The sequence below is a fragment of the Rattus norvegicus genome, chromosome 2 (assembly GCF_036323735.1).
Source record: "Rattus norvegicus strain BN/NHsdMcwi chromosome 2, GRCr8, whole genome shotgun sequence".
Taxonomy (NCBI): Eukaryota; Metazoa; Chordata; class Mammalia; order Rodentia; family Muridae; genus Rattus; species Rattus norvegicus.
The window spans coordinates 194183750-194197983 of NC_086020.1; the positions used below are offsets into that span (position 1 = coordinate 194183750).

General features: G+C 41.7%; 1 protein-coding gene across 7 annotated transcripts in view; it reads left to right on the top strand.

Annotated features, from left to right (window-relative positions):
* The window catches only part of Phtf1 (putative homeodomain transcription factor 1), an 88583-nt gene that overhangs the window by 22407 nt on the left and 51942 nt on the right, over window positions 1-14234 (top strand). For all 7 annotated transcript variants that reach the window (XM_063281337.1, XM_006233061.5, XM_006233065.5 and 4 more), the window contains 9 exons: window positions 1075-1248; window positions 1356-1445; window positions 3994-4215; window positions 6501-6629; window positions 7537-7809; window positions 8610-8741; window positions 9207-9293; window positions 12419-12574; window positions 13419-13514. In XM_063281337.1, the coding sequence (XP_063137407.1) occupies window positions 1075-1248; window positions 1356-1445; window positions 3994-4215; window positions 6501-6629; window positions 7537-7809; window positions 8610-8741; window positions 9207-9293; window positions 12419-12574; window positions 13419-13514 (1359 nt within the window). The remainder of the gene's footprint in view (window positions 1-1074; window positions 1249-1355; window positions 1446-3993; window positions 4216-6500; window positions 6630-7536; window positions 7810-8609; window positions 8742-9206; window positions 9294-12418; window positions 12575-13418; window positions 13515-14234) is intronic.

Here is a 14234-nt window from a genome sequence, read left to right on the forward strand (position 1 = left end):
CCTCCCCAACTATGGAATTTTGGCCACAGGTTTATAGTACAAGGAAAGAGTTCTCTTCCATGGAATAGGCTTTAAATTTTTATCAGAAAGCAGTAGGTTTACTCTCATAACATGCCCATATTGCACCAATAGGCAAATCTCATAAGACCAGTTGTTATTGTAGGTCACGGTGCTTACAGCTAGGTAAGTCTGTTGATGACTTTTCGTTCTTGGAAGCTTACCTAACATCTGGTACTATGAGCTAACCAGCAAGGAATAAACTTCCAGGAGTACAGGCTTGATTTCTCCAAGGCTTGTTTTTTCTTTAGTAGTAGGGTCCAGTTATCAAGCTCTAGTGTGCAACTAAGAATAGTAGCAATAGCATGTATTATTTTGGGGATCTTTGGGGAAGATCTCCCCAACCCCCAAGAACTTGAAGGGAGGAATGTCAAACCTGGCACTGAGCTCTTTGATAAGAATCTATGGCTTCTGGGAGGTGTATGAACATCCTCATGAAGGTTAACTCCATTGAACTCAGTCATATCACCAAATTTGGTTAACATTAAGATGCTTATAAAAGGTTTCCATATTTCTTCCCCACACATCTTTAGAGATATTTATCACCCGACCCACCACTCCTCTACCCTACTCTCCTGGTATCCTATCATTCCTTAAGCCATCACTGCATTCAGGCAGTGTTTTAAGTTCCTTACAAGTACAAACTGACTCCCTTGTCTACAACAGCCCTGTGAGGTAGGTACTTTATTTTATCATGACTTTTTAGATGGGGAAGCAGCCTCAAGAGAGGTAATAGATTGGCCCAAGGCTGCATAGCTAGTAAGCAGATGTGATTCAGGGGCAGAGCTGACCTGAGCTTCAGTGTTGGGGCTGCTGAGTTTGAGTTTCAAGTGCACAGTTTTCTTAATTTTGAAATTTTTAAAAAAAATGTTTAAATCAAATAATACGTAGATTTGCTAGTTTGGATATCATTTCCTTTCATCTCTTGATAACTTTTCTGTGAATTTTACTTTTAAATGGGCAATTTGCTGTAGTGTTTGTGCTGCCCCTTGCGAGATACTGTTGTTCTCTTTGTAGGAGGCTTATAGGCGTTTGGGTAATGGCGTTTCAGACGATCTGTCAAGTGAGGAGGATGGTGAAGCACGGACCCAGATGATATTACTGCGTAGGAGTGTGGAAGGGGCCTCAAGTGACAATGGCTGTGAAGTTAAGAACAGAAAATCAATACTTTCAAGGCACCTAAATTCTCAGGTAATTTTCATTTTTGTCTATAAAAACGTGGATGGCAACTCCAAAAATACTGAGTAGTAGAAGATATTTACATGCTTTCCTGTTGTTTGTTGGTTTGATTTTGGCAGGTAAAGAAAACCGCGACAAGGTGGTGTCATATAGTTCGGGATTCAGATAGTCTGGCTGAATCAGAATTTGAATCAGCAGCCTTCAGCCAGGTAAAGCACCCTTTGGCAAGAGCAGAATTTGAGGTGGCTTCTTGTGTAAAATGGCTTAATCTATTCCATTCTTTTGGTTCTCTGACATTTGTATAGTTTGCTTTCAGTTCTGTTTGCTCAATTTGAGATGATTGCTCACCTCTAGAAAGGATCAAAGTGAGTTTTTAGTTTTTTTTCTCTAATGTTCAAAGTATCAAAATGGGCTAGATAAATGTCTCAGTGGTTAAGAGCACTTACTGCTTTTTCAGAGGACCTGGGTTTGATTCCTAGCACCCACATGGTAGCTCACAACCATTCATAAACTCCCAATCCAGGGATCTGTTGCCCTCATTTGATCTCTGTGGCCTTCAGGGCACCACGCTTGCATATGTTGCATATACATGTGTGTATGCAAAACACTTATAAATAAATCTTTATAAAAAAAAGTATCGGGGCTGGGGATTTAGCTCAGTGGTAGAGCGCTTACCTAGGAAGCGCAAGGCCCTGGGTTCGGTCCCCAGCTCCGAAAAAAAGAACCAAAAAAAAAAAAAAAAAAAGTATCATAGATGATGCTCAGAAGCTGATTGCTTTGGGTATGGTAAGAGTCTTGCCTCATAAGCATGAGCCCTGAATTTAATCCCTAGAATCTATGCTAAAAAGAAAAGGCTGGTCATGGTGGCACATACTTGTAATATCAGCAACAGGGAAGCAAAGACAGTTGGATTTGTGGAGCTCTGGTCACACATGCATGTACATACACAGAGGGAGAGGGAGGAGGGGAGAGGAGAGAGAATGAGAGTTACTCAGTTGGTTTTTAATTTTTAAAAAATATTTATGTGTGTGAGTATTTTGTTCATATGTATGACTTGTGTGCCTGCAGATATAAGAAAGCATCAGATCCCTTGGAACTAGTGTTAGGAGCCACCACATGGGTCTGTCCAGCCTCTTTCCTCTCTGCAAGAACAAGTGCACTTAGTCATTCAGCCATCTCTCCAGCCAGGTTCTTAAGTGATATGGTTACTTACTACTCACTTAGAGCTGGGCTTGGCGGTACATGCCTTTAATCCCAGGAGAGGCAGTTGGATCTCTGTAAGTTCGAGGCAAGCTTGGTCTACATAGTGAGTTTCAGGACAGCCAGGGTTACAAAGAGAAACCCAGTCTCCAAAAACAAACCAAACGACAAACAAATAAACCACCACCACCACCACCAACAACAACAACAAGAAAAACAAAACTTATTTGGTATATGGAGTTTTATCTTTTGTGGGGTCGATACTTCTGAAGACAGACTTTAGCAGAGGGACCTCTGAAAGACAGGAACAGTAAAGAGTGATTGTAAGGGCGCAGGGCATATCTGAACACATTTGAATTAGGTGAGCATGGTGGTGTGGTTTTCCTTTGTTTTATCCCCAGGCAATTGGGGCCATGGGAAAAGTTTCATATTTCTGTTTGTACTGTTGGGGTATTGCACTGTCTCTGCTTTTCTGGGACTGGTTATCTTTGTTTGAACATGTCCTGGCCCCGGTTGGGGATTTGGCTCAGTGGTAGAGCGCTTACCCAGGAATCGCAAGGTCCTGGGTTCGGTCCCCAGCCCCGAAAAAAAAAAAAAAAAAAGCGCCATCCGGCCAGTGTGAATGAACATGTCCTGGCTGGGACCTGGACAAAACTGGCTCTTCTGTCAAGCTCACAGTGTCTCAAAAGGCTTAGCCAGGCCGCCTGGGCAGATTCTCAGGTGTGTCAGGTGCTCAGCACATAGCACACCTAAGCTGAATAGTCGAATGTTTTGTAGTAGCGTCTTAGAGGGAGTTTTTTAAAGTCCTGCTTGTTAGGTGTATTAGTCAGATTTCTACAAAGGCACAGAACCAATAGCATGCACACATGCACACATACATATATGTATATGTAGATATATGTTTGTGTGTGGGAATTATATAGGGTATTTGTTAGACTAGCGTACATGCTAGGGTTTGAATAGACCTTCAGTGACTGTTCTTGACAGAAAGGCTGAGAATCTGGCGGTTGTTCCGTCTACATGTCTGGATGTCTCAGCAGTTCCATTTTGGTGCTGGATCTGAAGGCTTGTTGGAGGGCTTCTGGTCTTCAGTTTGTGTTTGGATCCTGAAGAAGTTAGATCTAAGACCAGCGACAGCAGCAGGATAAATGGACTTGATAGTGAGAATTAAGGTAAAAAGGCAAAAAGCAGAGCTTTTTTTCTTCATGTCCCTATACCTGGGCTGCCATCAGATAGCGTGGCCCAGGTTTAGGGTGGGTCTTCCAGCTTTAAATACTGGAGTGTCCAGCAGCATGGGTTTTAGTTGATTCTACATGTAAATCAACCTGACAGCCAAGATTAGTCATCATATCAGGGTCATTGGAGTTCGACATTTAAACACTGAAATGCATTTAAACATTTAAACATGCATTATCATGTTTATTGTATGAAACCTTGGGAATTAACAAATACATGATGATCAACTTATGAAATCTTGCCAGCAATTACCATGAAGACTTTGTTCTGTGTTTTATGTATAACTGTTATGTACTTTCTCCTTTTTGTTTTACTTTAAAGGGTTCTAGGTCTGGTATGAGCGGTGGCTCTCGGAGCCTTAACTTGTCAAGAAGAGACTCAGAAAGCACCCGACATGACTCAGAGACGGAGGATATGTTATGGGATGACCTTCTCCATGGCCCAGAGTGCCGGTCATCTGTCACCAGTGACAGTGAGGGGGCTCATGTAAATACCCTTCATTCAGGGACCAAACGTGACCCCAAAGAAGACGTTTTTCAGCAGGTATATGAGGACAATGATTAAAATGGTGTGCTAGTTAGTGTTTGCCAACTTGACAAAAATTATAGTCCCCCAGAGGAGGGACCTTCTAATTGAGGAATTGCCTTGATCAGATTGGCCTGTGGGCATGTCTGTGGGACATTTTCTCTTGATTGATCCTTGATGTTAAAGGGTACTGTGAGCTGTGCCATGCTTAGGCAGGTAGACCTGAGCTATAAAAGAAAGGTACTGAGCAAGCCAGCAGGCAGCATTCCTCTGTGGTTCTGTTTCAGTTCTTGCCTTGAGTTCCTGTCCTAACTTTACTCAGTGATAAGACTGTGACTTGGGAGTTTTAACATGAGATAAACCTTTACTTCCCAAGTTGGTTTTCCTCAGTGTTTTACCATGGCAACATGAACAGAACTAACCCAGATAGTTGATACTTATTCTAAATGTAGCATTTGTCAGCCACGGTACCATGTTATTTAACTTGGCAGCAATCTTATAAGTGTACTGTTAGTACCTAGTTTAAGGATGCGGGAATTGAGCATAGCTTGTAAGAGAGGAGAACTTGCAAATACTCAGCAGTTGTCTTGACATGAATTCTCTCCTTAATACTTTACTCATTTTCCTTAAAATCTTTACTTTTTCTTTTCTCCGGGTGGCATTGTTAGATTGATATTGTTTTATGATTTCTTGAACTTCATATTTCCTAAAAATTATGCAGAAATGACATTGCTTGTGTCTCTGGTAAGTACAAATCAAGTGATACTGACCTCAGGTTTGTTTTAGTCTGCAATCACAGATTCCTTAGAAGGTATATGACCTATTCTACATCTGTAGCATTTTTTAGAAATCATGTTACGTGCTAAAGCAGTTTTAGGAATACTGTGAAGAGGCTCGTATGACGCATGACAAGAGTACGCCTCCTCAGGGCCAGTGCACCTCTGCTGAGGCTGGCACTTGTGTCCCCAGTGATGGTGGGGAGAGGGTTGGCAGTTGGTTCTCATGGCAGTCTTTTGGGTGGCTAATAATCTTTAGTTTTTATTCTTTTGTCTGTTTCCAAACCACCTTGCCAATAGCAGTGGGTAGGTTTTTTGACCAATCTCCCTGTGAAGACATGGTTTGGGGTTAATGTTGGTGCTGCTGAGAGAAGCCATTTGGTTCTGTTTGCTCTAACAGTTTCCTCTCGTCATTCCTTACCTGCTTGCTGCCTATGTCTCTTGTTTAGCCACTGCTCTGCCCTGCTGCTTTTGGAAGTGCAGCCTATGTGTGCCTCTGGACCTTTGTTTTAGGCTTAATCTTTTTTATTCTTCCAGGAAGGTCTCAGCTGGAGTGCTGGGTTAATTTGGAATCCTTTCCTGTGACTCCTCAAGCACTCTTCTTTTCTCAGCATGCTATCCAGTGACTTTAATTATGTTTCCTTCAGTAGTCTCTAAGCTCATAGATAGCAAAGCCATGTATCCTTTTGCCCTGTAGCTCAGGTTAGCCTGACATTTGCTATATAGCCCAGTTTGATCTCAAACTTTGCTAGTCTCCTGCCTTAGCCTCCAGAATACTAAGACTACAGGCATGCACTCCTATTCTTCAAGCATGTTCAGCAGCAGGCATTTCATAAGTATTTGCTGGATATAGTAAAATCAATAAATGTATTGATTTCATTGATGTCAGTGAAATCAATAAATGCTTGGCATCTTTACATGGTAGAAAAAGAAGTACTCCCTTTCCAGAAGCTACCTACCATATGTTCCTGTTCTAGAACCGTCACTTTAGTTTGTGGACACAATGATATTGATGATACAATCTCTGATTTCAGAGCTAAATCAGCTCAAGGTATGGTAAGGATCACTTGGAGAAAAGGCACCTGAGGTGATGCTTGTCAGTAAGACAGGCTCAGCAGAGGAGTTTGGGGGCTGTTGTCATGGTGACTGTCAGTTCTGGCTTTGGATCATCTATGCTTTTCCATGACCTTAAAGCCCCAAAACACCCCAATTGTTTATGTAGCCTCTAAGGCTTTAGGGCCTCTTTCTCCCTCACTTCCTGTTACTCCCGCTGTGGTCTGTGGTTCTAGAGGTCCTTTCCTTAATACCGTGCCAGCACGCCATGTACCTTCAGAGAGGCAATGACCTTGAATATCCTAGCTCTCCAGATTAGACCTCCACACAAATGGTTCTCAGGTGATGGGCTTTGAGATAGAGAACAAACATATGATTAAACTGAACACTGGAGTCTGGGCCCAGGACAGAAGGAGAGAACTAAGGAAAGATGGAGTGGATGGGAACAGTTTTATATCTTTCTTTTCTTCCTAGAACCATTTATTCTGGCTTCAGAATTCAAGTCCTGCCTCTGAGCGAGTTAGTGCGATAATCTGGGAAGGAAACGAGTGCAAAAAGATGGATATGTCTGTGTTAGAGATAAGCGGCATCATCATGAGCAGGGTAAGAGTGTGCTGCTGACCTCAAGGACGAACGACTGTCTGTGAGGACCTCTTTATCAATGAAGACTTGTGCAATGGCTAGTTTTACATCAACTTGACACAGACTAAAGACATTTGAGAGGAGGGACCCGCAATTGAGAAAATGTCTCCTTGAAGTCAGGCTACAGGCAAGCCTGTAGGGTGTTTTCTTAGTGATTGATGGGTAGAGTCCAGCCCCTTGTGGGTGGGGCCATTTGCTGGTGGTCCTGGGTTCTGTAACAACACATGCTGAGTAAGCCATAAGGAACAAGCTAGTAAGCAGCACTCCTCCATGGCCTCTGCGTCAGTTCCAGGTTCCTGTCTTGTTTGAGTTCCTGACTTGACTTCCCTCAGTGATAAACTGTTACTTAGAAGTGTAAGCTGCAGTAAATCTTCTCTTCCCCATGTTGCTTTGGGTCTTGGTGTTTCCAAGTAATATTACAAGTATTGGTACACCAAGTAATATTAACCCTAACTAAACTTGTAACTTCACTTTACACTTTGTATCATCAGATGCTCAGGTTTGCCCTGCAGCCATTCCTTAGACTGAATCCTAGTGTGTAGCGAGTCATAAGTCTGCTCACATGGTCCTCTGTGATTGAAACCAGGGCTCCCACATGCTTAGCCCTAATGCCAAGCCTCATCTTTCTCTATTTGTATTTGTTTTAAGATTCATCTTTAATATTCTAAGCAAGCATCTTTTTTTTTTTTCCTTTTTTTTTTTGGAGCTGGGGACCGAACCCAGGGCTTTGCGCTTGCTAGGCAAGCGTTCTACCACTGAGCTAAATCCCCAACCCCCATCTTTAATATTCTAAATGGTATTTGATAAATACTTTTTGTAATTCCCTTTTCCTGTGTAGTACTAATGGAGATTTGAAATTGGATTGCAGGTGAATGCATATGAGCAAGGTGTTGGCTATCAGATGCTGGGGAATGCAGTCACCATTGGCTTAGCGCTTTTCCCGTTTTTATATCGACTCTTCCGAGAGAAGAGCTTTGACCAACTAAAGTCCATTTCAGCAGAGGAGGTCCTGACCCTTTTCTGTGGTGCGCCTCCCGTCACACCTGTTGTTATTTTGTCTATAATTAATTTTTTTGAAAGATTGTGTCTTACGTGGATATTTTTTTTCATGATGTGTGTGGCAGAGAGAACATATAAGCAGGTGAGTGGATAGGCAACATTTGTTACCTCTGTATCCCTTTGCCACTCCATTTAATTGTTTTGTTCCTTTGACTTTGAGACTTGTGCATTTAATGTTCATGTGGCTGACTATTTGAAAAACACATTATAATCTGAAATCTTTAAAACTGTTTAAATATTCTTCCTGTTCTTTGGCAATTTCATATATGTATTATTTTGGTCAATTCACCTGTCCGTACGCCCCCCCCCCCCCAACTGTCCTTCCACTCCTGCAGAACCCTCTCTTCTTCTCCTCAAGTCTTTCTGTTTTTATGTTTTCTAAACGACTCCGTAAGGTTGTACGTCTGAGTTTGAGTGTGGGTAGCTGACTGATGACCAGTGTATTTTATCTGTAGCATATACAGTGGCAAGGTCATCATGTTTTTGTAAAAAAAAAAAAAAAAAAAGGCCAAGTAAAGAAATGGATGTAAGACTGGTGAGTTATGGATTGAGAATTTACTATGTTGGGGATGTGCAACAAGGAATGGAAATTTAATTCTAGAGTCAGCCAGAATTATGTATAACGTAGAGGTTGTGAATCACAGTTGAGGGTTCATTAAAAGTTCCAAAGAAAGTTCCTTGCATGCATTGAGGATGTGCCATGTGGATGAAGTGCTTCACTGTGGGGTGGGCTTTGAAGTGAGCACCGCTACTCTGAGGAGCCGGTGGATCCGACTTTGATTTTGTTTAACTTTAAACATCCCAGGGATACTGCTGACGGCTATTGAGCGTGTACCTGGACAGATACACATTTTATTTTGTGATGTTTTTAATTTCCTTTAGAGATTTTTATTTGCAAAACTCTTCAGCCATATTACTTCTGCCAGGAAAGCCAGGAAATATGAAATACCTCATTTCAGACTTAAAAAGGTGGAGAACATTAAAATATGGTTATCACTGCGCTCCTATCTAAAGGTGAGCTGTTTTGATTAACTATGATATATTTGTAGGGCTATGGAAAATATATATGTTGATGATTCTTGCCACAGTTTCTAAGTAGGCAGGGATTTCTGGTCACTGGAAAATGATTCGGTAGCTGAACAGGCTGGTTGGATGCCATGTGAGACGTGGTGCACTGCAAAGATAATAGCTGTAAATGCATAAAGGGAGAGGAAAGAAGACCGTTTGCCTAGGACAGAGCTATGGACCGCATGCTTTTCTGACTGGGAAAGATCCTAGCTGAAAATACGGCAGTGAATCAACCTCTTAATTTGAAAAATATTGCTGTTAGTGTTTTAGATTGGTACCTAAACTGTTAAAATGCTGTGTCAGAGATTTCTCACACAGGTGTTTTTCACATGAATGTACAAAACTCACAGCTAATGGTGTAAAACTACTGACTGACCATGTCCTAAAACATCAACATGTCTTCCTCCACAGAGACGGGGTCCACAGCGCTCAGTGGATGTGGTCGTGTCCTCCGTCTTCTTGCTGACACTTTCAATAGCTTTCATTTGTTGTGCACAGGTAAAGTTTCCTATCTGTGTTAATGGAAGTGTCCACTTGGTTTTATAGCAGGCTGCTGTGTGCTCAAGCGTGTTTTAAATGTGTCTTCATTCCTTTTACTATTTTAGATACCTGTTATATATGTTATCTTTTTGAAGTGGGAATGTTGATGTCCTTGAAAATTCTTAGATGTTCAAAATTAGTTAAGATGGCGGTTTTTGACTGTAAAGCCGTGACAGTCTGATTATTGTAATTAGGGATTCACACACATCCTTTCTTCAGCATTGTTAGCGCTCATCCTTGGGGAGAACTTTCTTATTCACTTCCTGTTCATCTGTTTACCTAGTGGAGGATACTCTGTTATCTGATTGTTTTGATTGTTTTGTTCCACATTTGACTGATGTGGACCCTCTTGAAGGCTGTGTCCTGCTGGTAGCCCCCTTTATCTTCTTTTAAAAGCACTTTTATTCTTCCTTATTGTTAGAAGTTACAGGCTTGCTGGACATGGTGGCACATGCCTTTAATCCCAGCAGCTGGGAGGCACAGGAGGCAAGTTTGATGCCAGCCTGGTCTACAAAGTGAGTTCCAGGACAGCCAGGGCTGCACAGAGAAACCCTGTCTCAAAAAAAATAACAACAAAAAAGAAGTTACATGCTCCTCACACATCTTCCCAGCTGGGTGTTAAGTGTAGCAGTCAGAGAACAGACTTGACTGTTTTCAGTCCTTCGAGACAGGTAGAGGCATTGCCCAGTTTTATTAAATTTGCCATTAGCAATTTGGATTGTGTTTGCTGTTGTTGACACCAGTGTTCTCGGGTTATGTAATTACATTGCACAAGTCACATGATCAGTGCGGGTTGCCTTTTGCTCCTGATGGAAGTACACATAACCATCACGATTGTGAAGTTGCTTGTTGCCAAGTTTTGCCATCTTGCGAGCCCCTGGTTACCTGTTTCTTATCTAACCTCATAGTCTTAGTTTTGGAGTGCCTCACTTATTTAAATGTATAATAATTACCATAACTACAAATACTGTAGCTTCCTGTTTGACTCATGTATTTTTCTTTTCTGTCTTTCATTTTTATTAATATTCTAATTGGTCTTCTGTTTACTTATACATTTGTTAATATTGTCTGAGTGATGACCTCAGAAATGAGCTAAGTGTAAAGTCTAATGAAATTAGTATAGTCTAATTTATAGCTTCCTTGGTAATGACAGGACTTTGAAAAAAAGATCTATTTTACGTATATGAGTGTTTGTGTATCACTTCTGGAGTCCCAGAGAGGGCATTCGATCCCTTGAAACTGGAATTACAGACAGTGGTGAGCTGCTCTGTGGTGCTATGAATTGAATCCCTGTCTTCTAAAAGAGCACCCAGGACTCTCAACCACTACAAAATCTTAGCACACTTTATTCCATTTACATGTTCCTTTGTGTCATTATCTGTTATTTCAAGTGTAAACATATTTAAGACCCCAGATGTACTATTACGTCATATAGCCAGCTATTTCTTAGACACACCTGTTGCTCCCTGTCTGTCCCCGGGACAGTCCCTGCCCTCCCTGAGTCACATCTTTTTAGTGCTCAGTCAGTGCCACTGTGTTGTAGATGAGTTCTTTCCCAGTTTGCTCATTTGAAATGTCTCCTTTTCTTTTAGATTTTTAGCCAGGGTCTCATGTAGTCCAGTTCACTATGTAGGCAGGGATGATCATGAACTTCTGATCCTCCGGCCTCTACTCCCTGAGTGCTGGGATTATAGATGGGTGTCCCACTTCCAGCTCACTTACCTTTGAAGGCTATCGTTCGTTGGTAATAGACCCCTAGGTCGCCTGCTAGCTGTTTGTGTTTCCTTTTCAGGACTTCCAGGATTCTGTTACCCATTTCTTTTCTTTGAGATCTCATTATTTAGTCCTTGCTGGTTTGAAACTCCCCCTGCAGGTTAAGCTGGTCCTGAATTTACAGAGATCTACCTGCCTTTGATCATAGGCCTGTGCCTCTACACAGAGCTCTGTTGTCTTTGGATTTCCATATTTTACCTTGTGAAGTTGTTGTTGGTCTCACTGATGCTTTATGAAAAAGAAAAAATAACTGTTTTCTCTGGCTTAAGAGTCAGAGTGGTTTTGTTTTGTAGGCTGTGATCCTGCTGTGATTGTGTAAGGAGTGTCTTTCCAAGGGGCTCAGTAGCCTGCTGCCAGTTGGTTCCATCCTGGTTCTAGCTACTTGACCACAGTGACCCCTACCCAGACTAAGCTAAAGAGCTTTGCTCTTTCAGAAATCGTGGTCAAGAAGCTGAGATATTGGTGACAGGTTTTGGAGAAGAAGGGTCATTGCAGCCAAGGGTATCATTTCAAACCAAGGCTGGCATTAGTGGAAGCTCACAAGGTCCTGTGGGCCACAGCGTTAGTCAGGAGGGAAGGAAAGAGGGGCAGCTGCTTGGCCACTTCCTGCATCTTACAAGATCTGCACTTGGCTTTCTCAAGAGTTCTTATATAGTTTTTCAAGAAATATCCTAACTTTCTTGGGCTTTCTTAAAAAAAAGTCAGTAAGTTTTAAAGTAAATCCTTAAGACACACAGTAGGCCTTCAGTGCAGACGTGTTCCTATGCTCTTATCTGAATCCTAAAAAAGTCAGGCCTTCAGGTCTCTACTCAGACTGGCCCGAGGTCTTAGACAGGCGAAGTTAGAGCAGCAGTTAGACAGGCGAAGTTAGAGCAGCAGTGCTCACCTTGTGCCTGGGAACACTGGTGACTCAGGGAGTGGAATTCCTTGTTTCTTACCTTGCTCCTTGGAGACCCCTGCAGTCTTTTATGAACAGAAAAAAAATGTAGGTAACTTGGAGAAATACATAATAGCTAAGTAAGTAAATAATACCTTATGAACATTTAACTCCTCTCCTTTGAGGAAACTGTAGATTGCTGGTAATGTTTTAAAATTGACACAGGAATAATTCAGTGATATTAATATAACTATTGAAAGTGCATTGAGAGTGGGTGGAGGAGCACCTTCATAGAGGCAAGGGGTGGGGGAGAAGAGAGGGGGAGTGTGGAGAGGTAGGTAACCGGGAAGGGGGATATCATTTGAAATGTAAATGAATAAAATGATTAATTAAAAAAAAGACAGCTAATGAACTTTTCCTGGTCCTTTGATAGGTTCTTCAGGGTCACAAGACATTCCTGAATGATGCTTACAACTGGGAGTTCTTGATCTGGGAAACAGCACTGCTGCTTTTCTTGCTTCGCCTGGCCTCACTGGGCTCAGAAACCAACAAGAAATATAGCAATGTTTCCATCCTGCTTACTGAACAGGTACCGAGGATTGCATCAACTTGGCTGTATGTAGTGTTGATGTTGAGGATGGGCTGAGTCGTAACTATGACTCACATCTTTTGCCATTCTGTAATTATCCTTTTTACTTTCTCTAAAATGAGTGTAATTATCTTTTTTACTCTACCTAAAATGTGTGTAACACCATCTTCTGCCTAGGCCTGGAGAATGGCTTGCTAATGGGCTGAAAGTACATTGTTATACTATAGAGCTTTTTTGGTTTTTTGTTTTTGTTAATAAGGGAACATGTAAATACATACTAAGATTGACAGAGGTTTCTTGTGAATATGGAGTGATAATAATGCATTTTCTATGTTAATTTTAAGTTCAAGTTTTCCATAAACATTAAGTAAACACACTTGGGATAATTTGTTTTTATGTTTTATTACTTTTTGGCCTTAAAGTCATAGTGGATAATTGTTCCCATGGAGAAAAAGAAGGAATTAATAATTTAAATAGCTATCTTTTTTCTTTATACCTAAATGCTTCTTGAACATTACTTGGGGGAGAGTGGTAACAGTGAGACAAAGTGTTTTAATTCCAGGAATTAGTATGCTGATTGTTACAACTAGAATTTTTTTTTTATTATTTTGATAAATTGTTATTTCAGTGATTGTTTTATTTTCTCTAAGTAGCTTTTCTTTACCAAAGATGTAAACAGTGGGGGAGGAGGTCATGCCCCATAGCTGCTGAGGCCATAGATCCTGGACACAGTTTACTCCAGAAGATGACCCTCGAACTCTGCCAGCTTTTACACAATGTGGGGTTTGTTGTTTTTTTTTTTTTTTTCTGTAAAATTTACCTTACTCTCTTTTCTTTATCTTAGATTAATTTATATCTTAAAATGGAAAAAAAGCCAAATAAGAAAGAACAGCTCACCCTGGTAAACAATGTACTGAAGTTGTCCACCAAGTTGTTAAAGGTAAGCGGCCTCACCGCCCTCTCCAGGGTGAGTTCCATAGTCCTTAGAGGATGAAGGAAGTCATGGCCAGAACTGTCAGAAGCTTCCAGGAACAAGGTAGGGAGAGTGGCTTCCATTACCATGTTGGGCTGCCTAGTCAGAAAGAGACCTTGTTTCTTCTGGAGGAGGCTGGAAGATCACTGGCTTATTCTTGAGGATGTCCAGTTTAACCAAGGAAAAGCAGACCTCTGATGGCCCATGGACAGGGTTTTGTCTGGATGTTAGTGCTTAGACCTGCTGAGGGGACCGTCAGCACAGCCAGGCTTCCTGACATTTGTGTCATGCCCACACATCTCAGGTCAGGGATGATGCTGGAGGTACAGATGTTCAAGCCTTACATTCCCTGTACCCCATGATTGCCTCCTGTCATTGGTGTCTTCAGGCCTGTTCCCAGCGGCACTGATATCCTAGTGCTACTGGGCCTGAGAAGCTGCTGCTTGTCTCACTCATTGTAGTTGCTTAGGCTGGAGGTCCCTGAGGCTCTGGAAGTCTCCAGAAGGCTGCCTATCATGCCGAGCCCAAGGCCTTCAGCCTTTTTATCTCTGGCTGCTAGGCCTTTGTACCAGATATTCATCTACGAAGCCAAAAGGCCAGTGCGTCTCTGTGTACAGGGCCTCGGCTCTGGCTGCTGGTAGGCCAATATTTTTATGCAAGATAGATGAAGTAAATTAAGTTTGTTTT